Source organism: Exophiala viscosa, assembly GCF_022695815.1.
Source record: "Exophiala viscosa unplaced genomic scaffold EDD37scaffold_5, whole genome shotgun sequence".
NCBI classification, from domain to species: Eukaryota; Fungi; Ascomycota; class Eurotiomycetes; order Chaetothyriales; family Herpotrichiellaceae; genus Exophiala; species Exophiala viscosa.
The window spans coordinates 1,237,278-1,260,994 of record NW_026944357.1 but is presented as its reverse complement, the minus strand read 5'-3'; the positions used below and the strand labels follow the sequence as shown (position 1 = coordinate 1,260,994).

At 51.3% G+C, this 23,717-nt stretch overlaps 7 protein-coding genes across 7 annotated transcripts; 3 read left to right on the top strand and 4 right to left on the bottom strand.

Moving 5' to 3' along the window:
* Positions 1-271: 271 nt before the first annotated feature.
* On the top strand, positions 272-4,637 carry EDD37DRAFT_412074 (uncharacterized protein). The gene has a single exon (XM_062812487.1). It carries the CDS (start codon positions 507-509, stop codon positions 4,362-4,364), a length of 3,858 nt encoding a protein of 1,285 aa, XP_062670342.1. The 5' UTR covers positions 272-506; the 3' UTR covers positions 4,365-4,637.
* A 373-nt stretch (positions 4,638-5,010) lies between these two features.
* EDD37DRAFT_650331 (pyridoxamine 5'-phosphate oxidase) lies at positions 5,011-5,995 on the bottom strand (the record flags this gene model as incomplete). The annotated part of the gene is made up of 2 exons (XM_062818237.1): positions 5,011-5,708; positions 5,947-5,995. 2 exons carry the CDS (start codon positions 5,993-5,995, stop codon positions 5,011-5,013), a joined length of 747 nt encoding a protein of 248 aa, XP_062670341.1.
* A 324-nt stretch (positions 5,996-6,319) lies between these two features.
* On the top strand, positions 6,320-7,995 carry EDD37DRAFT_412709 (calmodulin). Its single transcript, XM_062812489.1, has 8 exons — positions 6,320-6,530; positions 6,612-6,806; positions 6,902-6,967; positions 7,025-7,040; positions 7,198-7,277; positions 7,326-7,371; positions 7,426-7,638; positions 7,714-7,995. The coding sequence occupies exons 2-8, from the start codon at positions 6,738-6,740 to the stop codon at positions 7,749-7,751; spliced, it is 528 nt and encodes a 175-aa protein (XP_062670340.1). The 5' UTR covers positions 6,320-6,530; positions 6,612-6,737; the 3' UTR covers positions 7,752-7,995.
* Positions 7,996-8,614: 619 nt separating this feature from the next.
* EDD37DRAFT_564253 (uncharacterized protein) lies at positions 8,615-12,559 on the bottom strand (the record flags this gene model as incomplete). Its single annotated transcript, XM_062813997.1, has 3 exons — positions 8,615-11,943; positions 11,999-12,142; positions 12,193-12,559. The coding sequence occupies 3 exons, from the start codon at positions 12,557-12,559 to the stop codon at positions 8,615-8,617; spliced, it is 3,840 nt and encodes a 1,279-aa protein (XP_062670339.1).
* Positions 12,560-13,500: 941 nt separating this feature from the next.
* EDD37DRAFT_609446 (F-type H+-transporting ATPase subunit F) lies at positions 13,501-14,099 on the bottom strand (the record flags this gene model as incomplete). Its single annotated transcript, XM_062815132.1, has 4 exons — positions 13,501-13,526; positions 13,577-13,642; positions 13,691-13,841; positions 13,983-14,099. The coding sequence occupies 4 exons, from the start codon at positions 14,097-14,099 to the stop codon at positions 13,501-13,503; spliced, it is 360 nt and encodes a 119-aa protein (XP_062670338.1).
* Positions 14,100-14,669: 570 nt separating this feature from the next.
* On the bottom strand, positions 14,670-15,986 carry EDD37DRAFT_609445 (uncharacterized protein; the record flags this gene model as incomplete). Its single annotated transcript, XM_062815131.1, has 3 exons — positions 14,670-15,584; positions 15,645-15,749; positions 15,798-15,986. 3 exons carry the CDS (start codon positions 15,984-15,986, stop codon positions 14,670-14,672), a joined length of 1,209 nt encoding a protein of 402 aa, XP_062670337.1.
* Positions 15,987-18,518: 2,532 nt separating this feature from the next.
* On the top strand, positions 18,519-21,857 carry EDD37DRAFT_411892 (uncharacterized protein). The gene is made up of 2 exons (XM_062812484.1): positions 18,519-18,653; positions 18,704-21,857. The coding sequence occupies exon 2, from the start codon at positions 18,717-18,719 to the stop codon at positions 21,639-21,641; it is 2,925 nt and encodes a 974-aa protein (XP_062670336.1). The 5' UTR covers positions 18,519-18,653; positions 18,704-18,716; the 3' UTR covers positions 21,642-21,857.
* Positions 21,858-23,717: the final 1,860 nt, after the last annotated feature.

The window sequence follows — 23,717 nt, the reverse complement described above, 5'->3', positions numbered from 1 at the left end:
CCCGATGCAAATCTCCATCGAAGCTGAGATGCACATTCATGGTTGGTCCTGAGGAGTTCCTAAAGCTCCCTCGACATCCACCCGTTCTAACGACATCTGTCCATCGTCCACCTGACTACTCAGTGCTCTCCAGTGCATTCCAGCCTTGCCCTGGGGTCCGGGACGGAACTAGCGACTACTCGTCACCATTAGGCACGCCTCAAGCTAAACTCCGCCAGGCACAACTTTTTTTACGAGTACGATTTATGAACCACCAACAATTGATATTATCTCAAGCCTGACTCTCATGAACACGCACACTCTTTCTACCCTCAGCATTGAACACGACATCAACAGACACTCCACTCCGAGTGTTCTCGACACCTTTTCCTACCCTCATCATTTCACCTTTCTCAGTCTGCGCGTTCGTTTGGCGGCTTTGGCTCGTCAAATGAACCTGCCTTACTCGCCTTCATTTTTCTTCAATACCACCCTCTTCGACCGGAAGAGTCTATTCTAATCACTAAATGCCTTTCAAGCCTTTTGCACATCTCGCCCGTGTCAGCTTTGCAAAGGGAATCACCCATACCTATGCTCCTTCCGTTGTTGCTGCTGGTCAGTCACTAGGAACAATCCAAAATTATCCTGTCGGCAAATTCTCAAAGACCGCACAACTTCAAAATGCTTTCTCAAGTCCATCTGGCTCTGGCGCCGGTGCGAAGACTGGGTATACTTCTCAGTCCTCTTCCGGTGATGCTGGGTTAGGCCAGTACTACGCAGCCTGGCAGCATGCGCAACAGACGGGTGATGACTCCGAATGGAAACAACACCAGTTTGCCCGCCGGATAGGGTGGAAAGATCAGGAGAAGGTTGCAGCGCCGAAATACCAGCGACTTGAATCATCCCGCGCCGTTGACGTTATCCGACCATCGGCTCGATTGAATGTGTCCCGATCACAAAGTGAGCGCACCACTCCGCGTGTTCAAGAGGCGGATGAGGTTTTCACAGAGGCGGAAGCACTTGCCCGGGTTGACGAGGCTATTGCGAAAGAGATCCAGGATGGCAGAGCTGCACAACAAACTGAAGTCACCACCGTTCATGAGGAGGTCATCATTGGCAGTCCTGTTGCCAGTACTGGAATAGTTTCACCCGTCACCAATGAAGCAGCTGCTACCGACCTCGACTCTTCCAACCACTCACTTGAGCAGACGACACCTCCCACCGATGCTACATCTCTAGCCTCGGAAGAGTTCCTTCTGTCTGATGAGATAGTCCGTCTTGGTCAACAACAACGATACGCCGAGATTCCAGCACTCTTCGAAGCCATCGTCAAAGATGGTCAAGTGCCCACCATCGATGCATACAACCAAATCCTTCTTTCGGCAATCAATCTGAGCACTGGTTATCAACCGTGGCCTAGAGCCCTTGAGGTGTATGGAGACATGACAAAGCGCTCCGTGGAGCTCAACGCCGCTTCATACATGATCCTGCTAAGATTTTTGGCCGCAAGAAGTCTTGAAGCATATCAAGTGCAGAAGCATTTGGGTGAAAAAGCCGCCCGGTATGGTACCGACGGCGCTCTGGTGTTTCCTTCTGCTACCAGACAATACGAGACCTACGCCGCCGACACCTCTCTTGCCTTCGCTACAAAGCTCTACAACATCGCTCGTGCCACCTTGAACGACTTCAACCTGTCCACCACTGCCTACAACTCTCTGGTCAAGGCTTGCGCTCAGTCCGGCATGGTCGACCACATGAATGTTCTTTTGGCGGACATGAAAGCTCAAGACATTCGCCTCGACCCTCGATTGTATACAGTCGTCATCGATGCACAAGCTTCCAAGCAGAACATTCATGCAGCTTACGGACTTTACGAGGAGTATCGTGACCTTGCCATCAGCAGGGCGGCAAACGACCCGCTCGACATGCAAGTCTACGCCTCCTTGATCAAAGCCTACTATGCTGCTGGACTTGCAGAGACTGGTCTCCACTTCTACGAGAGAATCATGCAGTCATTCAAGAACTCAGCCAACCAGCAACCGCTCTCTGATGAGCTGACATCCGCATTTGTCGTTAACGGTCTTGTCCAGTACCATATTGACAACGAGGCATTCTCCGATGCTCTTGCAAGTATCAACGAATTCACTTTGCAACCGGTCGTCCAAGATCAGGCCCTTTCAAAGATCACCGCTGCTGCGGCTGATGCCGATTCGGCAAAGGAAGCCACGAGCGGTCTGGATGCCATCTCCGTCGCCAATCTGACGGCTGAGCCCGTCATGGCTGTTACTGCAATGCACATTCGAGCTGGAAATGTTGCCCAAGCCACGGCTACCTGGCATAAGGCTCAATCACTGCCCATTGTCCCGACCACCGACTTTGCTACGATGTATGGGTTGGCCTTGATTCGCAATGGCTCCGTCGAAGGAGGTGTCGCCGAAGCCCGCTCTATGTTCCAGCGCATCCGGGCTTCCGCTAGCTCTGAGGCAAGCCGCCAACTTTCTGTCGCAGAGATTGACGAAGCGATCGTTCTCTTTGGAGAAGCCCTTATGCAGCAACAGGTGCCCGTATCTTCCCAGACAAGCATTGCCTTGTTGCGAGCAATGATTGAGAATGGTGGCCTGGTCTCGCCTGTCGCAGAGCATGCTATCGCAAGCCTGGGACCCGAATGCGTTCAGCAACTCGATGCACAAGATATCGCCTTGGCTCTGCATGTTCAGGCCCAAACGCTTCTGTCACAGGCTGGCATCGACATCGCGCACCAAGCTAGGTTCTCTCATCTCCTTGAGACCGTGCTCAACCGCGGCATCCTCATGGATCCATCTACCGTACATGTGGTCAGCGAGAGTCTACCAAAGGTTGCCGCTGTCAGACCTGATCTCCTACAACGCTGGCAAGAGCTTCTTCAGCCTGCTGCTGCAGCCCCTGTTACATTACCACCACAGTCACCGTTGTCCCCTCATTTGTCGTTCTCGGGAAGTTTGCCAGAAGCTGATAGCTTTGACCCATATGCTCACACTACTGACTACCGCGCCTCGAAAGCAATCTCAGAGCTCGTGGAGAGCACCACAGGTCGCATTGAGAACCACCTCAACGACGGGCTGGCTCGCCTGAGGAACGTTCGTCGTGCCGGCAGGAATTTGCATTACTCGGCTTACGCCAAGTTGATCACTGGTGCCGGAAAAGCTAAGCAACCTAACTTGATCAACGAAATCTTGGGTATGGCACATTCAGATGTGCCCATGTCGCTGCAAATTCCAGCAGTCCGAGCTGGCTGGGTCACAATATTGGACTCGATGATTGCCGCATGCTTGACTGTCGGTGATCGTCAGCAAGCGGGCAAGTTTCACCAGGACTTGTTGGACATGGGAGCAGCCCCGTCAGCCAACACGTTCGGCATCTATATCACCACACTGGAAGGGACATTTGATGAAGCTACTGAAGCCGTCAAGATCTTCCAACGCGCATCGTCTGAGGGGGTTGCTCCCAGTGTCTTTCTGTATAATGCTGTCATTGGCAAGCTTGGAAAGGCTCGTCGCATTGACGACTGTCTGCGATACTTTGGAGACATGGAAGGCAGAGGTATTCGGCCGTCTTCGGTCACTTATGGTACCTTGGTCAATGCTCTTTGCCGAACAAGTGAAGAACGTTTTGCTGTGGACATGTTTGACGAAATGGAGGCTGCGCCAAATTATCGACCTCGACCGGCACCATACAACTCCATCATTCAGTACTTCCTCAACACTAAGCGTGACCGAAGCAAGGTTCTGCAATACTACGAGCGGATGAAGGCGAAGAACATCAAGCCCACTTCACACACCTACAAGCTACTGATCGAGGCACACGCCGCGCTTGAGCCTGTCAATCTGCCTGCTGCAGATGGTATTCTGGCCGAGATGAAAAAGGCTGGTGTTCAACCCGAAGCGGTCCACTATGGAGCATTAATCCATGCAAAAGGCTGTGTTATGCATGATCTGCAGGCTGCACGGGCAGTGTTCGATTCTATCTTGAAAGATGGAAACATTCGTCCTACCGATACTCTATATCAGAACCTGTTCGAGGCAATGGTGGCTAATCACGAGGTCGCCAAGACATCCGAAGTTCTTGGTGATATGTCTCGACGTGGTGTTGCCATGACCCCGTACATCGCCAACACCCTGATTCACGGCTGGGTGGGCGAAGGTGACATCTCCAAAGCCAAAGAAATCTACGACAAAGTTGGAACGCAGAAACGAGAGCCCAGCACTTACGAAGCAATGACACGTGCGTATCTTTCTGCGGAAGACCGTACCGGAGCCAACGGAGTTGTTCAAGAGATGTTGCGAAAAGGATATCCTGCTGCTGTCACCGAAAAGGTGATGGCTCTTATGGGAGGAGTTTCTGCTTGATCTTCGAAAACACAAAATTTTCAAAAGTACCAGACGAGTGTGGCGACTGGGTATCCGCTTGCCTCGACTGGAATTTTCATTTGTTTGATGACGATACCCGAAACACGAGCCATGAACATCGTGGTTGCATGGCTATGGCACTGGCGTTATTGATTTTATTGCTGTGCGCGTAGCGACAGCGTTGTACATGACGCATATTCGGCATTGATCATGGGACACCGGTTCGGCTTCTTATTCGGCAGGTGGGCGCTGGATAGAGCAATTGAGCCAAATGTGGGAGTTCTTTGGGAAAGATGGACAGGCCATGTACAACAAAACACAACTATACTCTCTACTCAATTCTAATTAGGTGATGGATCAGACAGTGGATGTGTCTGGATCTGAATGATGGTCCTTGACAATAGGCCACTTTTGTTGCCGGCAAGAGCTGGTCCAACAAAAAGCATCAGACGAGGGCTGATGAGACAATTCAACTTCTATATGTTGATGAAACCCATTCTTGCCTGTCTTTCTTCTCCTGTCTTTTGTGAGATTGCGCTTCTTGTATGGGTGATGCTTTTACTCGTGCAAGATTAAGGCCGAAGGTGACCTTTTTTGAAACTCAATCATGTTCTATGTACAGGCTGTGCTCTGGTGGTAACGTTTATCAAGGACTTAATCGTTCTATCTTCCACCCAGCACCACCTTCTAGCCTCGTATACACGAACCGGTCATGTAATCTACTTTCCCGCCCTTGCCAGAACTCAACCGATTCCGGAATGATACGCAATCCACCCCAGAAAGGCGGCACGGGAATCTCGTCCTGGCCTTCGAATCGCTTTTCGATTTCCTTGACGCGATTTTCGAGGTCGAGACGACCGTCATCGTCGTTTTCAGGTTCCGGTATGAGCACACTAGACTGCTGACTTGCCCATGCTCCAATCCTGGACCCACGGGCGCGTGTGTTGAAATACACTTGGCTTTCCTGTGGTGTCAGGCGTTCGGTGATTCCCTCAACCCGGACTTGACGTTCGAGAGGTTTCCACCAGAATGTGAGACTGGCGTGCGGGTTGGATGTGAGGTCCGCGGCTTTGCGCGAAGTGCCGAAGTTGCTGTAGATTACGAAGCCCTTGTCGTCGAGTTCCTTGAGGTACACTGTGCGGCTGGAGATGCAGCCTGATGGTAAACCGGCGGTGGAGAGGGTGACGGTCTCGGGGACAGAGCCTTTGAGTTGGGGGTGTGTGAACCAGCTGTGGAATTGGATGAATGGGTTGTCGGAGAGATCGGGGCGGCGGAGGCGTGAGAGGGAGAATTGTGCGGCTTGGTGGGCGGTGTGGGCATCGTCGGGGTTGGAGCCGGGGGCGACTGTTCCTCATTAGCTATCATGAGAGGTTGATTGGAAAGTTTCCTGAAGAAAGGAGGAGGAAAGGGTGATTTGACGAGTGCTTGTTCTCTTGGAGAGAGTCGGGATTGTCGTGCTGAGGAGTCGGGTTGCTTCATGATCGGACATAGGATACCATTGTGACATAGTAGGGCTCTTGTGAGTCATGTCCAAGAGGTGTGTACGAGCAGAGAAACAGCAAATTCGAATGTATGGACTTACATATCAGTTTGTCCTTGGGAGGCGCCTGAGCACCATTGGTGGTAGACATGGCTTGATGAAGCATGAGAAGACGTCGAGGAGAAGTTGCGGTGAAAAGTCGTGTTACTTCTGCCCGACGTAGCATGTAGAGACCCAGGTATATTGGTAGGCTCGGTGTTTATAACAATCAGTGTATCGCTTTGGTCCCTTTTATATTACTCATGTATCGTCTCATGACTGATGATGTCTTCAGCCTTCTATGACGGTCATTTGAATTCCCATGAAGGGTGGCCATCACGTGTTCCAGTAGCTGAGCACGTGCCTCGATTCCATTTCCCCGCCGTGCCAATGCCATGGACATTTGGCTAGTCAAGAGTTGGAACTAGCCTGTTAGTGACACAGCGAGTGACTCTCTTGAGGTCACCGATCACCAGTCAAATTCCAAGCTGCAGCCTTGGGAAAACGAAAGCAATCTAGACCTCGGACTTGTCTCTTTCAAATCCCTTATTTTTCCGTCTTATAATCCTTCTCCCAGATTCAGCCCGACATAGGCCACCTCTGAGACCAGGCGGATTTCGATTGCACCCTGCTTCTCATTCGACCACGTACTACCAGCCCCTAAACGAATCATCTCACCCATTGCGCTGAGTCACTCACAATCTCAACCTGGTGAACCCCGCCAGCAGAGCTCTCAAGAGCAATCAGGTCTCGCACACTTGTGCATATCTCGCCTAGCCCAGCCAGCCTAGGGAACTTGCATCTCCATTTCCCCTAGACTTTTATATTTCAGCCCGATTCCCTTTCGGTCAAAGATGCCTCCTCCTACTCTCGAGAAAATCAACACCAGTCAACCGTCTTCAAGACAGCCGAGATCAGCCATGGTATGTCTATTTTCTCCTGATCTCTTGGAGGATGGGATAGTGCGGTGGAAAAACAGAACGCAAGCTAACCGTGGCACGCCTGATCCTGCGTCCAGACCCCTACCACCGCAAAACTGTCTGATGAAGAAATCTCAGCCTACAGAGATGTGTTCGCTCTATTCGTAAGTCTCTTGTCTCGGCAACATGATCAAGCTCTTCGGTTACTCACAAGCCTCCAGGACAAAGATGAAAGCGGTAAGTGCTCACTCTTGCGACAAGCTTCGGGCATCCCACAGCCTTGCCTCGCAGTGGGGCCTGTCCAATTCAGCCCGCTACGATCACGCCCACCAGCATCAATCAATGTCCATAGTCAAGTCCCAAATTCTAGAGTCTAATCCGTTCGCTGCACCAGGAACAATCACCGCCCAAGAACTAGGCGACATCATGCGCTCGCTCGGTCAAACGCCCACAGACTCGGAACTGCAAGATATGGTACGTCCGCTACCCGTGCAAGCTGGACCGCTTCTAACACCGCAATAGATCAACGAAGTCGACATCGACCACTCCGGTAGCATAGACTTTGAGGGTAAGCTTGAATTTCTGGAATTTGACAAGCCACATATTCTTACGATCCGACCAGAGTTTCTCAAAATGATGTCCACCACCGTCAAAGCACAAGACTTTGCCCAAGAAACTCGCGCCGCCTTCGACGTCTTTGACAAGGACGGCAGCGGCACCATCTCCGCCGACGAACTGCGTCAAGTCATGAAGTCGCTTGGCGAGAATCTCACCGATGCAGAGATCGACGAAATGATCAAAGAGGCTGACAAGGATAGAAACGGCACGATAGATTGTAAGTCATGACGACCTGCATTCCATTCCGCCCTATTCTGCTTTACTGACTTGACCGCCCGTTCGTGGTTCGCAGATGAGGAATTTGTCCAACTCCTGTCACCAAAGCCATAACCGTCAACTTCAACGTCAAAGTCATTGCCATCAACTTCTCGCTCCAGTCAAGGCCTGATTCACAACAGCGCAAACCCACTGAATCCCCGTGATGCTCCGTATCGAGGGCCGAGGAGCAGACCTTTTGCGCGAACCACTGCGTGACGAAGCCAATGCCCCAATCAGGACCACTACTCAGTCCAGCTTCGATACCACGAATATCCACGAAACAATCTACTATGCTTTTCCTTTCTGCAAATTTCGGATACCCTTTCATAAGACTTGCGGCACACAACGAGTGAGAATCACGGGGGTCGAATGGTATGGCACAGCTTCAGGGACGACCGGCTATGTTCCAGATAGCAGCTTGGGGCCATGGTGTGGCAGAGCGATTTGTAGCAGGTCACGAATGAAATAAGACCCATGATGAAAATTAGAAGTTTTGATTATTTGAGACAAGCGAAGAAAAAGACGGCTCGATTTAATCGCGCTCAATCGGGGGAAACGCTATGTCAGTCAAAAGACTGCGTGGCCCCAGCCTTTTGAAGCCCTGCCGCGAGAGAAATACCTTTCTTCCACGCTCAGTGCTGTTTCTCTACTCGAGATCCTATCGCCTGTTAATGACAGACAGACAATGTCATTTCCCTCGCAATCAGAAACAAGCTGACAAGATGACTTGGTCTGCTGTGGAGCAGTAAGTAGTACAATTCTTCGTCCGACACGCCGAGGATTAGTGATAGAAGGAGATGTTGAGAGGCTATGTCGTGCCACATGGGGTGTCCCATGTCTTCCAGTGCCGCGAAGAAGACGTCAATATACATTGAAAGGATGCATAGTGCTTTGCTTGCTCGCAGCCTTGCGACTGGGCCATAAAAAGACCGGTTTCAGTGTGCCTTTGATGCCTGTCGCCCACGTGCTCCTCCGCGACCCCTAGGATGTCTCCCAACAAATGTGCCAGCGTGGCTTGCAGGCCGCTGTCTACCAGCATTCTGTGCTGGTGCTCCTTTGAGCGGAATGTCCTTCTTGATGGGTTTCATCGATCCGGGGAAGCGAATTAGTGCGAATTGGGGCTTCATAGGACCATGCCATTCCTTAAAGTTGTTCACCATGAAAGGTTGCATAGAGAAAGCGTCAACAACTGGAGGAAGAGCTCTTGGTGCGACCGACGGCGCCCATTGTCGAAGTGGCGACTCCAGTGGTAGATTGATGAGCGGTAGAGAACCTGGTTCTCGATCCTCGAACAGATCATCCTCACTTTCAACCTCTTTCGTCCAGTATGAATAATCGTCCTCCGGAAGGTCAAGCGAGACATCGACCGGGAGAGATACTGCAGCAGCAGGAATAATCAGGTGCTGTACATCAAGTGGTTCCCTCGAGGACGATGCTACCGCAAGGGCGGCATCCACCGGCTGAGCAAATTCTCTCGTTGGCGAGGGCCTCTTGCCCAACAATCCGTTAAATCGTTCTTGCCATGATGGGGTCTGCGCTATTGGAGTCGACACTGATCTAAGCGACGGTCCGGCAGCTGGAGGTGGCAAAGATACTCTTGCCGCCCAACTCATCGGTGCGTCTGAAACAGGCGCACCCTGAGACTGAACAGGACTAGGAGGCGTGGGTGGCATTGCTGGTGGCAGTCTGACAACTGCCTTTTCCCGTGGGAACAGCACTTTAGGTTTGCCCAGGTCACCATCGAAAGCCGGATGAAAGCTGGCATATTCCTCCGCAGGAGGTGGTGATGGTGTCCGCGGTGGCTCTGGATGACTGTAAGTGAAAGCACGTCGGTCCTGCACTGGGGGTCCTCCGATTGCTTGTGGGAAAAATCTCGACCCACGAGCTGGTGGTCCGCTCACAACTCTGGGAGCTAGTTCAGCACCTGGGATTGACCCAACAGCACCGAATATGCCCGCAGCAGGAACTGCAGACTGGGAGACGTTCGCGATCTGTCGCTGACCAGCTTGATCACCAACATTGACTTGCTTCCAGGTTTCGTTGAAAGTGTATTGAGGTCCTGGTCGAGTTCCTGTACGAAGCTCTTCCTCCCGCCTCGCCATCAACTCACGTTGCAGTCGCTCGTTCTCAGCACGCTCTTGCTGGCTAGCAACTTGATGGAAGTTGCCCCATGCATCCACGCCCTGTAGGCGAGGGCTTTGCTGAAACCCGTTCACTGGAGCGTGGCTCTGCTGAGTTTGTGGAGGACCAATCGGTGCAGGTTTGACTGTCGGGAGTAGGGAGTCAATCTCACTGTCAGCAGCCAGTGGACCTTGATCGGGCGAGGTCACAGGTTGGTATGGAATCGGTTTGCCCTCCGGGAGAGCGTGGTTCGCATATTGTATCTGCGGTGACCGCCCCGCATGAGGAGTCCTGCCATTCATCCAGCCTTGTGCCGTCGAAGATGTCCGGGACAAATCTTGTGGCGCATATCCCGCCAAGCCTTGGTCAAAAGTACCGTTACCAAGGGCCTGCTTATGAGGCATACCCCAAAGATTGCTCGCTTGAGGTGAACGGTGATCGTGACGAGCATCGCCCCATCCACTTCTGGCATCGCCTCCTGAAGAGCTGGGCTTGGGTAGCTTTGGACTTGATTCGGAGGGCAAGTACGTTTCGTGAGAGCTTGCTTTCCGTGTTTCCGGCGCAGTTCGTACACCATTGATGATTGGTGAAGTCACCTCAACCGTTTCGTCACGAGTCTCCTCATGTGCAATGGATTCGGTTTTCGGGCGCACAGGTAGCTTCTGAGATTCCAGCTGGCGTGGCACCGAGCCTCCAACTTTCTTGACTGAATCCATGGGGTGTACCTTCATCATTCCATACTGTTGCGGTTCGCCAGATGCCAGTGGTTGAGGAGGTTTGGGCGGCGAATGAAGAGTCGAAGCAGGAAGAGAGCTCGACGCCGCCAGCGGCTGTTCGATGTCTCCCTTCCCACCATTCTCCTGAGGAGTATCGTCTGTCTTCCTGGCCGACTTGGGATCGGGCCCAAGGGAAGCCAACTTGAGTCTGATGCGCTCTTGCTTCTCCGCTTCTAGACGCTGTTCCTCTTCAATCTTCCTTCTCCTTGCCCGCTCAATGTTTTCTTTCATGAGAGCTCTTTGCGCGGCGCGTTGAACTTCAAGGTCAGCATCTGTCGCAATAGGAGGTCCAGGATGAGCGACAGCAGGAGGCCCAGCAGACATGTAGTCTGTCACTGCGCGAGCTTGATATGATGGCGTCTGAGTCTGTGATTGTATACCGTCCGCAGAAGGCGGTTCGGCAGCGCCCTCAACATCAATCTTTGGCGTCTCGACTGCAGAAGTAGGTACATCGCCAGATCTGAAGGACATCCGCCGTCCGAACTGACCACTGCCACCGGAAATAGTCGATGATGCCCTGCGCCGGGCTTGATCCATGCTTGAACGATGCGTCTGAAATGCCGCAGAAGGCTCGGCAGGGGCATGAGGATCGGTTTGGCTGGGTCTTTGAAGCACAGCTGGAGCACGGAAACTCTGATCATTTCTCGACATTCTCCTGCGACCTTCCGGAACCGCTTCATAACGTCCCGAATTTGGCATGTAAAGTTCGCGTGGTTGAGTTGGTGGTGAATCTCGCCAGGAGCGGTTGAAATCGTCTGCTGAGATCTCCTTGGCAGGTGATGGTGCTGTTAGAACCGACGGGGCTTGACCGAAGGCATGGCCAGAAGGATAACGACTTGGAGGTGGCATTAAGGGTTGTGGATTGATTGCAATGGGCGAGACCTTGTCGACTGGTGGTAGCGGTGCCCATGGAGATTTAGCTGGGGTAGGAGCAAGAGCGGTCTTGGAAGAAAAGAGGGTCGGTTTATCCGAAGCACTTTTCGTTTGTAGAATGGCAGCCTTCTGCGCCTGCTGCCGTTCTGCGCTGGCACCGAGTTTGAGGACAGTAGCGTTGGGACCGACAGAACTTGCAAAGTGAGGTGTCAAGATCTTCGGAGGAGGAGCGGGCTTCGACGGTTCTCCTGTTTCGGAAATGGTTGGTGTGGTTGGTCTGGCCTGCGCAGCGATGTCCACCGGTGTGAGAGTGCTCTTAGTTCCATCATTCCATTCAATGGTCTCCGGTGCCCAGTCATCCTCATCGTCATCAATATCCGCCCATTTAGCCTCCTTGCCATCGCCATCTGCTTGTATGCGAGAGGTAAGATGAATGCCATATTGCTGCTTAAGCTCTTCGTCGGTGAGATGTTTCGTGGATGGTTGAGGTGTAACTGAACGCCAGTCAGTCAAAAAGTCGCCCTAAGTGGACACGAGACCATTATTTACCTCTATTTTTGTTCCAAACTTGCATAGGATCAGGCGTTGCACTCTTGAACGGTTTGCTTTGGGATTGAAGAGCGCTTGTAGTCTTCGCAACTAATCGTGGACGGCCAGAGGCAAGTGTCACTGTTGAGGAAGTCGGAGTCGCAACTAAGAGCCACATTGTCAGACAAAGACCGAAGCAGCCGGATGCGCATTACCTTTCTCGGTTCCCTTCGCCGCCGCCGTTGCAGCGATGACTTTTGGTACTGAGTATTTTGCGAAACTGACGGGCTTCGGTGTGAATTTCTTGAGTGACTTCTGCTCAGCTGCTTTGTCACCAGCGACACTACCGTCGGCACGGCTGGTGTCCGTGTCTGAGCGAGCAGACCCGTCGTCAAGGTCTTCCATCTTGAGATTTGCAAGTGTATGTGTTCCATTCTCTTTCGATACAACCTCCCCAGCACCAGCGTCGTCCCCAGAAACTTGGATATCAGGTGTGGATGTGGTCGCAGGTACGTCGGAAGGCGAGATGTCGCCCACCGACTGAGATTGGTTTACCACATCTTGTGCACTCTGCTCTGCCATAACAAACTCGGATCTATGCGACAATTGTCAGACTCGAAAAAAGGCGGTATTGGCTGGCTGAGTTTAGTACCTGTTAAGGAACGTAGTCTGCCACGGTTGCCAGCCTGGAGTAGTGGAAGGTCCACGTACGCACAGTGGCGTTCGAGGATCGCGGTCGCTTTCGGCGGAGTGGACCAAGGGAAGCTTCAAACAAAAGTGCTCCCAACTAAAGAGAAGAATTACAAGAACTAAAGGAGGAATGGATGTGGTTGAGTCAATTGAGATAGGGAGGCTGCGCAGTCGTAGTCCTGATTGCGGCGGACCTGGGGCTTGGCGTGTCGCCGAGTAAATACTGGAGAGAGCGCCGCAAGTAAAAGTGTCAATAATATGACGGTGATGGACAGCCTGGGGTCACATCAAATCATACTGTATTTGGGCATAGTCGCTATTGCTGGCAAGTGATCCAGTGCATGGACCTATTGGCTATTTCATCTACAGTATTGAACGATATTGAGGGACGTGCGCTGCTCTAGGGACTCCGGTTGTTCTTTCAGCTGAGTGGTGATTGACGATGTCACGAACCGCATAACAATAACAGATCTTCACCAAGATTGGGCTTTGAGGAGAGGCTAGAATCTGTTTCGTATCGTGGAGAACGAGTGAAATCCCATCTTCTCATTTCCTGAAGTCCCTGCCACAGCGCGAGACCAGACTTGCCATGCTGTTCGGCGTTGTTCATTCATCATCGTTCACTCAGCATAACATACAAGCAGCCATAGGTGGACGGAGGGACAGTTCGAAGCAAGGCGACCCCGTAGAAAGTAACTGAGCATGTTGAAGACGCAGGTATTGCGGCACGAGCAAAAGAATATTCATGAAACCCGAGGTTCTCTTGAAACCCCTATCGATTTATGCTTTATGTACAATTCCGTTTCGTAACCACTTTCTCGAATGCAGTCAAATCAGTGAGCATTGTTCTTGTGGTGCCCTGAAAGAAAGGTCAGTCGCAGTTTCACCCGGATATCACATCGCACTTACTTAGGTGGAAGTAGTACTCCATGCTGTATCCCAATGCCATAATGCCGAAAATGACGTGCCAGATAGCTTTTTCAGGTCAGTGTTCGTTCGTCCCAGCGATGGATATCAACGTACGTGCAGCGGATGGGTTCTTTCCGAAATATTTGGCTTGATACCAGCCCAATGGTCCACCAGGCGCTCGGTTGGGGGCAGGTCCTTTAGGTAATTGTTCGTAGAATTTCGCTATTTTCGCCATACGTTGGGCATTTTTGGCAGCTCCCAATCCCTATAACTCATTATCAGACATGCTTTCTTCAATCGAACCGGGTTCGTCGCAGCGCGTGGTTCTCGTTCCGGTTCTTCGTGGTCTCGGGATTTGGCGAAGCAACATTCGCGGGCGGAAGGTCTGGATCTAGGTGGAACTTACCGAAGGGTTTGCGACCTGTACAATGTCTGTTAGCTCATATTCATTGCAACCGTGAAGAATTGAGGTCACCTTGGGAGGAACAAGCGTTGACACGCTTCGGCGGATGACGAACGACATTTTGAGCTGTATGCCGTGATTAGCATGCTATCCGTGACTCCCGAGACTGAGGTTGACGCACAGGTAGCTCAAAAGTGTTCCCAGTTGATTTGCAATGCTGCTCGAAGCTGTTCAAACAAGTGAGGTTAGGATTGAAAGCTGCAGCTCCGACTCCTGCGGTCCCGGCCAAGACAAAGATAAATTGGGAAGCTTTGCCGAGTCGACTTCGACCTCACCGACCGTCGAGTTGTTCTAACGACAGGATGGCTTGATCTCGTGCCCAATTCAAGTGATGCTCTTGCAGTCAAACTTGCATGCAAGACCGACAAGGACGAGCTCTTGTGGTCATGAATTGGGCTCCTGCATGTGAAGCATTCTCCGAGATCGTGACAGGACGAATGCCTACAGTGTAATGATATTATTATTTTCGGCTTCGGACGCCTTTTAATATCTGAAGATTTCTTGCCTAACGACTTTCGACCATCAACTGATTTCAGCAGATCTATAGCGATGGAAGCCGTCGATGACAAGCCCGTCCGCTCTATCATGTCATTATGAAGTACAAGTTGATTATGTATCAAAGTACGCCCCTCACCATACTTTGTGCGAACGATGATACCATGATGCATCACCCTCTGCATGATTATGGTTATACGTGCGCCATCTCGAGGAGCTTGGGCGCTGCTGAGTGTCACAACCGTCCCAGGTTCTCGTCATCGTAGAGCCTGTGGGAAAATTCATCTCGTTCATTTCTCGATTCCTACGATGAGATGGCGGAGCCTGGGTGATGTCGATAGCAGGCGTTTGACAAGACATTGTCGGCTCTGTATAGCAGACTGGAGTCTCGTCCATTGTTGCCGTCATGACAAGTATGCAACCATCAGATCCTTCGCTAGGTCTGATTTGACTTGTGCTTGAGAGCTGATTTGTCCGTGATCGAGGGGGAAAGATTTTGGGAAAGAAGTGTTGAAGAGGAGTTCGCAACATTGGTAGGTTCGCACAGATTATCCCAAGCCCAGCTTCGATGCTCGTCCATATTGTCGAGATAAAGGAACCTGCTGTGGGATCATTCCCATCCGCGGACGAGTACAATGTTGTCAGCCTAGAGATTGATGCCGCACAGACAATGACACCCAGGCCAAAAATCCCCGTCAATGCCAGCTTCTGCCGCATAGGCAATTTGAGCTTGAAGATGATAGGGGGCACCATGAAAGCGATCGTGAGATCTGTCAAAATGTTGTAGACGGCGTTGCTGTACCATAAGGCGTAGATGTTGACACAGTGGGAATGGGTAGTCCAGCGAGTCCATGCTCCAGCAATAGGATCGCATTGCAGAATTGTTGCTATCGTGAATGAGACACAGGCGCACAGCACCAATACTATTAAGCCTCTGCATATCCTGCCAAACCAAGCACGATCGGTAAAGATGCGCAGATAGAGTAAAAGGATCGACACCTTCGTGCAGTTGATCGTGAGCTTGTAGAATATTTGCAGGAGGAAGAAGCACTGAGCATCACGTCTTGTCAGCGCACAGAGCTTGAGACGGGGAACATTCTCAGCTCATACCTTCAGAGCTAGAGAAGCCTGGTCTGGTGTCATGGTGACCATAGGTCTGCCATATCCAAAATTGACGGCGGCGATAGTCGATCCGCATTGCGCTATGAAGCATACCTAAAACATCAGCCTCGTCGTGTAAACGTGTGCGGAGCCTCCACTTACCAGAGCTAGGAGAGTCCACAGATCATCCGGACCTAGTCCCCCCACCAGCTTGCAGCGCCAGTATACACGATTCGATACCAATAGAAAAGCCAGAACTGGTGCGACTATTGACGGAATCGCCAGATGAGCTCCGCGTCCTGCTAGACCGTAGCTGAAGACAGTGCAGTCAGGGCAGCCATCTGTCGTCATATTGACTCCTTCCACAGTTATGGCTCGACAACCAAGCCAACGAAGACCGAAATGATCTTGTCCGTTCAACTTGCTTCCATGGCAGGTATATAATGCTATGTGGACGGAAACCATGTTTTGATGATCTTTGGCATAGTGACGGATGGACCGGACCAAGACCTGGGTGAGAACCGAACGGAAAGACTCCCCAGGTATACGAGCAAACATCGAACGCAAGTAAAGATCGAACACTTGAGAAGGCAACGATGCGCGTCTGCGAAGGACAGACTTGTGAGTGCAGTTGATTGATCAATTCGAAGTGAACTGATTGTGGCCACATTACCTTCTGCATTTGCCTCCACCACTTTCCGCCCTTCTTTATATGGGTTGTTGGATGCAGCTGGCTCGAGGACCGATGCTTGCTGGTTTCAATCCAGATTTGAACCACACAGAACATATCGGCCCAGGCAGAACTCGACATGCGAATTAGACTATCAGCCACGTCTCATCACTTCAAGCCGGAGTCGAGGCTTTTATGATGTGTGAGATCGGAAGGATATGCCATTCGCAAGCAAACAACCCGGGCGTATTCACGATTAGCTCGGTTGGATTTCGCATAACTTTCGTCGGGCAACGCTATGTTTTCATCCTCTGCCTCATTCACTTGGAGTGCTGCGTGAAGAAGCTGAAAGCCATGCATGCTTGAGAGATGTCGTCGTACTGACGATTCTTTGCGCCCCTGAAGCTTGTGTTGACAAGATACGACAAACACTCGAGAACGTTGCCAGTCACATTGGGAGGCTGTATCTGAAAAATGCAGGCTCCCGCTTTCGGAGTCGCACAGCTCATATCGCTCGATGTACCAGCGGATCATGGGTACACCTGGGACGACTATGATGTCAACTCCGCTTTACACTGCAGTGGAGCAGGATCTCGCTGCACAATGGACATGAGCCGGGCCGAAGAGGCTGTTGCAAAAGAACATGAGGTAGAAAGATGGAAATGACTAGTGATCAGGACAAGGCCGTTTGACCGGGGAGAATATGTGGAACGATTGAGGGCTTACGTAAGGCTGTCAATCCAGCCACCCTGGACATTCTTTCGGTCAAGTCTTGCAACCTCACCACTCTTCTCAAAATCCAGGGGACTCAGTGTTCGGAGACAACGTAGTCGTGGCGAGTCGAGCAGATAATGCCTGTGGCCATGCTTTGCGTACCATTCGACCTTATTTGAAGTTCTTTTCTTTGCCTGGAGCCAGCCAAGATGACAATGCTGGCGTCTTTGTGAAGACAAACAACATCATGATCTATTCATTTCCTTGCGTTGGATGGCACAGCGATCACCTCTCATCAGATTATGTCCGATATCTCAGGTCCTTCAGTGGTCGCATGAGGTGGAATCTTCTCCGCTCCAACACAGCATGATGGGAGTGGCTTGCCGCCCATTCAGGGGCCGCAGCCTCGATACAGCAAACCCCTCCAAAACGTGATGGTCACCTATACCGGACATGCCGATGTCACCTCAGACCGCATATAAACGGTGACAGGGTGCTGACGGCACTGATACACCAGATTTTATATAAAAGGTGTCAAGCCAGTCTTTGTGCGAATTGTCGATGTCTCGCACTCATCAGACAAGCTCTTCCAGCTTGTGCAGTATAAATATATCTCTTGGACAGCACAACATTCTCGGACCTGGGTCATGCCTAGCAGATCTTGCACTGCAGAGGAGCAACACAGCATGAGACCGACAAAGCACTCCGGGAACAACGTGATCGAAAGTCGCCGCACACCGTTCCTCGATCTTCGGCGGTTTGATTGCCAGTATCATCGAAAACCGGTGCTCCAAACATGCCGTTGGATTGGCTGGCGAGTCCTGCAGAGCCAGACGAATAATGATGGAGGCTTGCGACGGCGGAACCAACGCAGGTCGAAACACTTACATATAAATATCAGCTACGCACGGCTTGGTGTCGGTAGGCGATGTCTTGCGCTCCAAGAGCTTGCTGCATGACAACAGAAGGAGCTTCATCAGTATGACTGCTGAAGTCATGCGATGCGTCAAACAAGGCGAACAGCAGGAGAGTTGCGCCCAACGGATTTTGACAGAGTCCAGCAGAATTCATGGATCGGAGTCAACAATCAACAACAACTCTCAATACCATGCGCGAGCAATACCTGAGTTTTCCCCAGATTTTGCTTGTGGCATCGACCCAGGTTCTGGGGCTCATCTCCAGTATTGAGGTAGCAGCAGATGAAGAGTCCTGCGGTGCTGGCACTCGAAGTGAAGACACCCCCGGGAGATCTTCTGCACTCACGACAATCCGCACTGCCTTGATTCACTGACCACGAATCCTGCCACGCGCAAACAGCAGTGACAGCGGGATCAGACTGAGGCAGTGACATTCACACACTTGGTGCTATGGCCGTTCACTTGAGAACACGCTTTTTGGGATGTTCCTCTCTCAACTTCAAAACATCTCTTCTAAATCATCAACCACAACTTCAAATCTCTCTTTCGATTGCCATCAATCGATGTTTCATCGATACAGCACACTGTTCTTCATCGCTTGCAACTCGACGGCGTCGTTCCGAACTTCTGCATCTTTGAGGACTCTTCCAAGAAAAAATTGAGTCTTTGCCTGCGCTTTCTAGTGGAAACTCCACATTTCCTATATCCCCTACAACGGTAACCAATCAACCACCAAAGAAGTGCTTTTTCCTTCTAACAAAAGCCAGAAATTCGCCAACGATGGCTCAACATCCTCCTTCTTCACCTCTGCCCTCTGCACAAGACCTTGTTCCAAGTCTGGCGGGCAGAGCCACGCAACCGGATCATCTCGCTCCTGTTCAACAAACAAACACGACCACCGACACTGCAGGACAATCTGTACAGACACACTCGTTAAGCATGGATGCTACTATGTTTATACCTGCTTGTCATGAACATATACTCCGCGAGACACACTCGAATTTCAATCCTGAAGCCCCAGAATTCATCCCAGAAGGACACTGGCGGGAGGCATCTCCACATCGGCAATCTTCTGTCAACATTTATGCGACCGAGTTCATGCCAGGCATGCAAAGCCATCACTGCATGACTCGATCATCGAACATGAACGCACTGGCGCCCGTCTTTGTCCCAAGAGTCCACATGGCTGGACATTTACATCTTCAGCGTATGCAGTTGACGACTATCCTCTCTGTCAACCAGGCAAAGCGACTCGTGCGTTTCATGCCTGGGGCGGCAGTGCAGACTCCCAATCCTCTCGCGGCAGAAGGTGTACCCCGAGCACAACAGTGGGGTACATATACGTGCCCAGCCCCGACCCCAGAGCTGACTCCAGAGGGCCAATACCAGTCGCGTCTATATCGAGTCCAGGAGGTCAACGACAGAGACACCATCCCGGACTACGAGCCTGCCGCCAGGGTAGTATCCACAAAACACTGGAACAACAAGACAAAGCAGTATGAGGGTCGCTACGAAGAGGAACGCGAGCTCGTCCAATGCTGGTTACATCATGTGGACTTCTTCGGCAGAGTGGTATATACCAAATCTGCGACAAAACCAGCAACCACCATCGCTATACTAAAAGCTTCTGGCAAATGGCTTTCAATGGGAACAGAGTACAAGTCACGCAATCACTTCCTCGTGACGTCGGCCTCTCGATACTTGGACCCTGTGGTATACTACGGCAAGCCAGAGGTCCTCGACGAACTGCACGGTACCGCACTGGAGAATGCATGCGTTGGGCAATGTGACAAGTTCTACAGTCGCTACGGTTTTTGGCAAGAGGATTACTATGATCCAGACGAGGACGAGCCTTATCTGGACACACTTTATCCAGAGGACTATGAGAAAGGTCAACTCATTATAAACGGTTGTACTGCAGGATTCAGAACGCGGGAACAGGTCCTTACTGCTGGCACTGAGGAGAAAGTTGCCATTGATTCTACCCGTCGAGCCGCACTGCAGTCTCGGAAGGCGCGCGGCCTAGTCAAGTCGAGGCTTGCCTACTGCTCGACATCAGAAGAGTCCGCTGTTGTACGTGTTGGAAGTTATTCAACCGGAAAGACCCCCAATGCCGTTCAGAGCAACCCCCCGATGCAATCCAGCTCAGAGCGACATTCAGCACTGGATACCACCTCAACACAAAGCCACACTCTGAGACCAATGCCTTCAACCAGCACTTCCGTGTCATCGGAGGACCTTGATCGACGATTGAACGAAATCGGCCCACTGTCGACTAATGCATCTTGGGCCGACGACATTGATGTGGAGGATGAGGTCCAGGCCGTCATTGGCCCTCAAGCAAGCTTTGAACCATCTGCACCTCTGGAGACCATTCTTGAAGAAACACTTGAAGAACCTGATTCACTCCATTCCGAAGAAGACATTGTTGCTGGTGATGAGGTGCCAATGTCAACTGAACCATCAAGTTCTGATGAGAGTGGCCATTCTCATAGGTCCAGCATCAGCTCATCAGATGATACACCTCCCACATCCATCGATGAAGCCAATGGAGACCAAGTCGATGATTCTGGCCATCAAGACGATGACAATGACAGTGTCTACGACGTCAATGACCAAGCTTACGGTCAAGAAGACATTGCTCCTGTAGAGGTCGCCGAGCGTACTGATGACGAGATCTTCGGTATGACTCTGGAGCAAGAGTACGAGAATGTTCATGGTGTGCCGATGCCGGTCGAGACCTCCGTGCAATCAAACGACATTGCTCTTGTCTCTACACAGAGAGTCTCAACGGTGGTAACTGCTCAACAACCAGCTCTCCATCGATATCGCCGACGCGCCTTGCCATGGGAAGCATCCTCAGGACGTGCTGTTCGACTCTTAGTTGGCGCCTTCAGCAACGGTAGGGTCGTTCCTTTCCTGACAACCATGCAGTTTGGTACTGTCCACAACTCACTGTTGTACGTTGTTGGGACTGCTAGCAGGGTGGACAGCCCCTATATGTCGTTCGCCCCTAAAGTGGCCTTCAATGAGGTTGTTCGATACCAACCGAGCCTCCCACAACAACGAGTCGTCGAATTCAGTGACGACGAAGAGGAGATCAATGGTACCGTCATCCATCCGAATGTTACAATTCGCGGTAGCAACGATGACAATATCACACCTGCGGTTATTGTCAACGACATTACACCCGAAGGCAACGTGGAGGAGTCAACACCCGTCGCATCACCAGCAACAAACTCCGAATCATCACCAGCGGCGGCAACTGGCGGTTCACACCCTCAGACTCCCCAACAACAACCACCACGTCGTCGAGTACGCTTCGTCGAGCCCCCACAAGTACACTCGCCAGCATCGACTGCGTCCAGGTACTCGTCACTGGCAGAACTCGTGTCAGGCTATGATCAGTGGCCTGACTTCTCCGCTATCCATTGTGATTCTCCATCATCTTCGGCGTCCTCTGGGACTGTCAACCACGATGATGAGACGTTGGCGCCCATTCCTACCTTGCCTAAATTTGGAAGCGTTCGACGTCGCCGTCGTGCTGGGTTCAGCTTTGCTCGGGTGTTCAGCTCCAGGAGCAATACAGTACATTTGACTGTTGTTGGCGAAGGCCCCTCACAGACAACGGTGGTGGAAAAGAAGAGTTGGATCAAGAAGGGCCTTGGGAAAGTCAAGGGTCTCTTCTCAAAGAAGAGAAATTGAAATGATCTACAACAGGATTAATTGGAGGACTGGACACGATTAATGAAAAGAACACGATCAATAGAATCGTAACGACTTGAACGACATGCACGATTGATATGAACTGCTGGGACACAGAATACAGCCACAAAGATACCCATGGGATATTGATTTTGCGGGAAAGGAGTACTTGGAGTTTGGGATTTGTTTTTCATGCATCAGGGCTTTTGTCACGAGCCTTGCACGATTGGGATTGTATTTCACTGGGACATGAAGGATGTATGAACACAGGGTCAGTGGTCTCCTCTTGAGCGAGACACAAGCATGGCGTTGGTGGTGTACACAAAATCTGTACCAACAGCCATGGGAATTTTGGAGTGAAAAGAGCTTCGAGTGTAGACAATGAAAGCAATGTCTATCCACAAATCCTGCATCTGGAGGTAATTTACATCTTAAGAAGGTTTTTTTTTGCGACTTTGACTGTGCCCTGCCATCTCTGCATTCATTGTGTGTAACCACTCGTCGTGTAACCCACCGCAGGGATGAAAGATGACGATCATGCTGCACTGTTGACTAAGTGACACTGCCGTCCATCTTTGGACCTGGACTAGAAGACGGCGCCATGCTGCAAAAGTGCTGTCAAGCAGCCAGCCACGTTGTAAGTTAAAGGCGGTTGTGGTCTGCATCTGCGGCTACTAAATCAGACGGACCGCTTTTCAAGCGTGCTCTTTCAGTGGGATTCGCAGTGGTACTGGGTAAGTACCTGCATTCACTGTCCTATATTGCATGCTCGTTTGACACCAGCGTGCAGGAGTACGCAAGGCAGGATCTGCACATTTATGAAGGACGTTGAGGTTGGCAACAACAAACCTGCAAGAATAAACTGTCCGCATAATGACGCTATTCTGATAGATCTTGGTATACCAGGGCAATATCGATGTCGACATTTTGAGCCATCGATACGGCAGGAGAAAAGATGACTGGTCCGTTTCGCTTCAAGGAGGGTGGTCTTGGACTCTTTGGAGAACCAAACCTTCGATTTCGACACGGAAGCAAGCGATGAAAGGTGACAGGCCTAGAGAAATGACTGGTCAGCTAGAACAAAGACCATGGCGGGGCGGGACAAGAATAGCGCAAAATTGGCTTCTGTGGCTTCGAATCATGCAATCTCTCTTCCCATGTTCCATGCCAGTCCGTTATCCACCTGCATCACCATCACTTCAAACACTGCCGAAAGGACTGGTCGCAAGATTCGATAGAGTGCCGCTATCGGATACTGTTCAACAGCAATGGTAAGGTAGGAGGGGTGTTGGCGTCGTTTCTGCTCATCTCGTGTCTCCGGTGCAGTCTGCGCAGGCGATTGAAATCCTCCGTTCCCAGTCTGGAAAGACTTGTTATGAGTGATAACAGCAGCAAGCACGTTTTGTTTCAGAAATCAAACCAATTCCAGCAAGACTGGGGCTTGACACGAAGCAGGAACAGCGGATTGCGAAGCGAGACTGCGAAATTGGAACCTGAAAGGAACAGGGCTAGTCGGTATCTTTAGGCCTTGACTATTCCGATAAGGCCCTGGGGATGCTGGAAGAAAGACGGTTTAGACTGGAGGCTGAGCTGGTTAGCCATGACCCCCCCAAAGCCACTGAAGCCACTGGGAAGCCTGCCGGTAGATCTCCATTTTTTCTCTCATGGCTTGACGGCATCGACGCCAAAACAGGTCTTCACCTGGTCGACGACCCTGCGGATAATGCATGACCCCATCAAGCAAGTCAATCTTGTCTCTGACCTCAGGCTGCTGGGGCAGGTGCGAAGCGAGAAGAAGAGGAATCTTGCCAGAGCGGAAGTCCGCAGACAGAGAATCGCACCCTCTGCAAGTCTGGCACCTGGCGTCTGCAACCCACCTGCACCTGCACCTAAACCTGCGCCTGCGCCTGCGCCTGCCACCCGCAAACGCGCCCACATCTCTTGCTTCCAATCACACCTGCCTATCATCCTCCGATCTTCTCTCTTCTCTCTCTCTACTTGTCTTGCCACTCCTTCATGTTTGTTGCTTTTTGGCTTTTTTGACGTCGGCCAATCCGTCTGCAGGGTCTTCTCTAC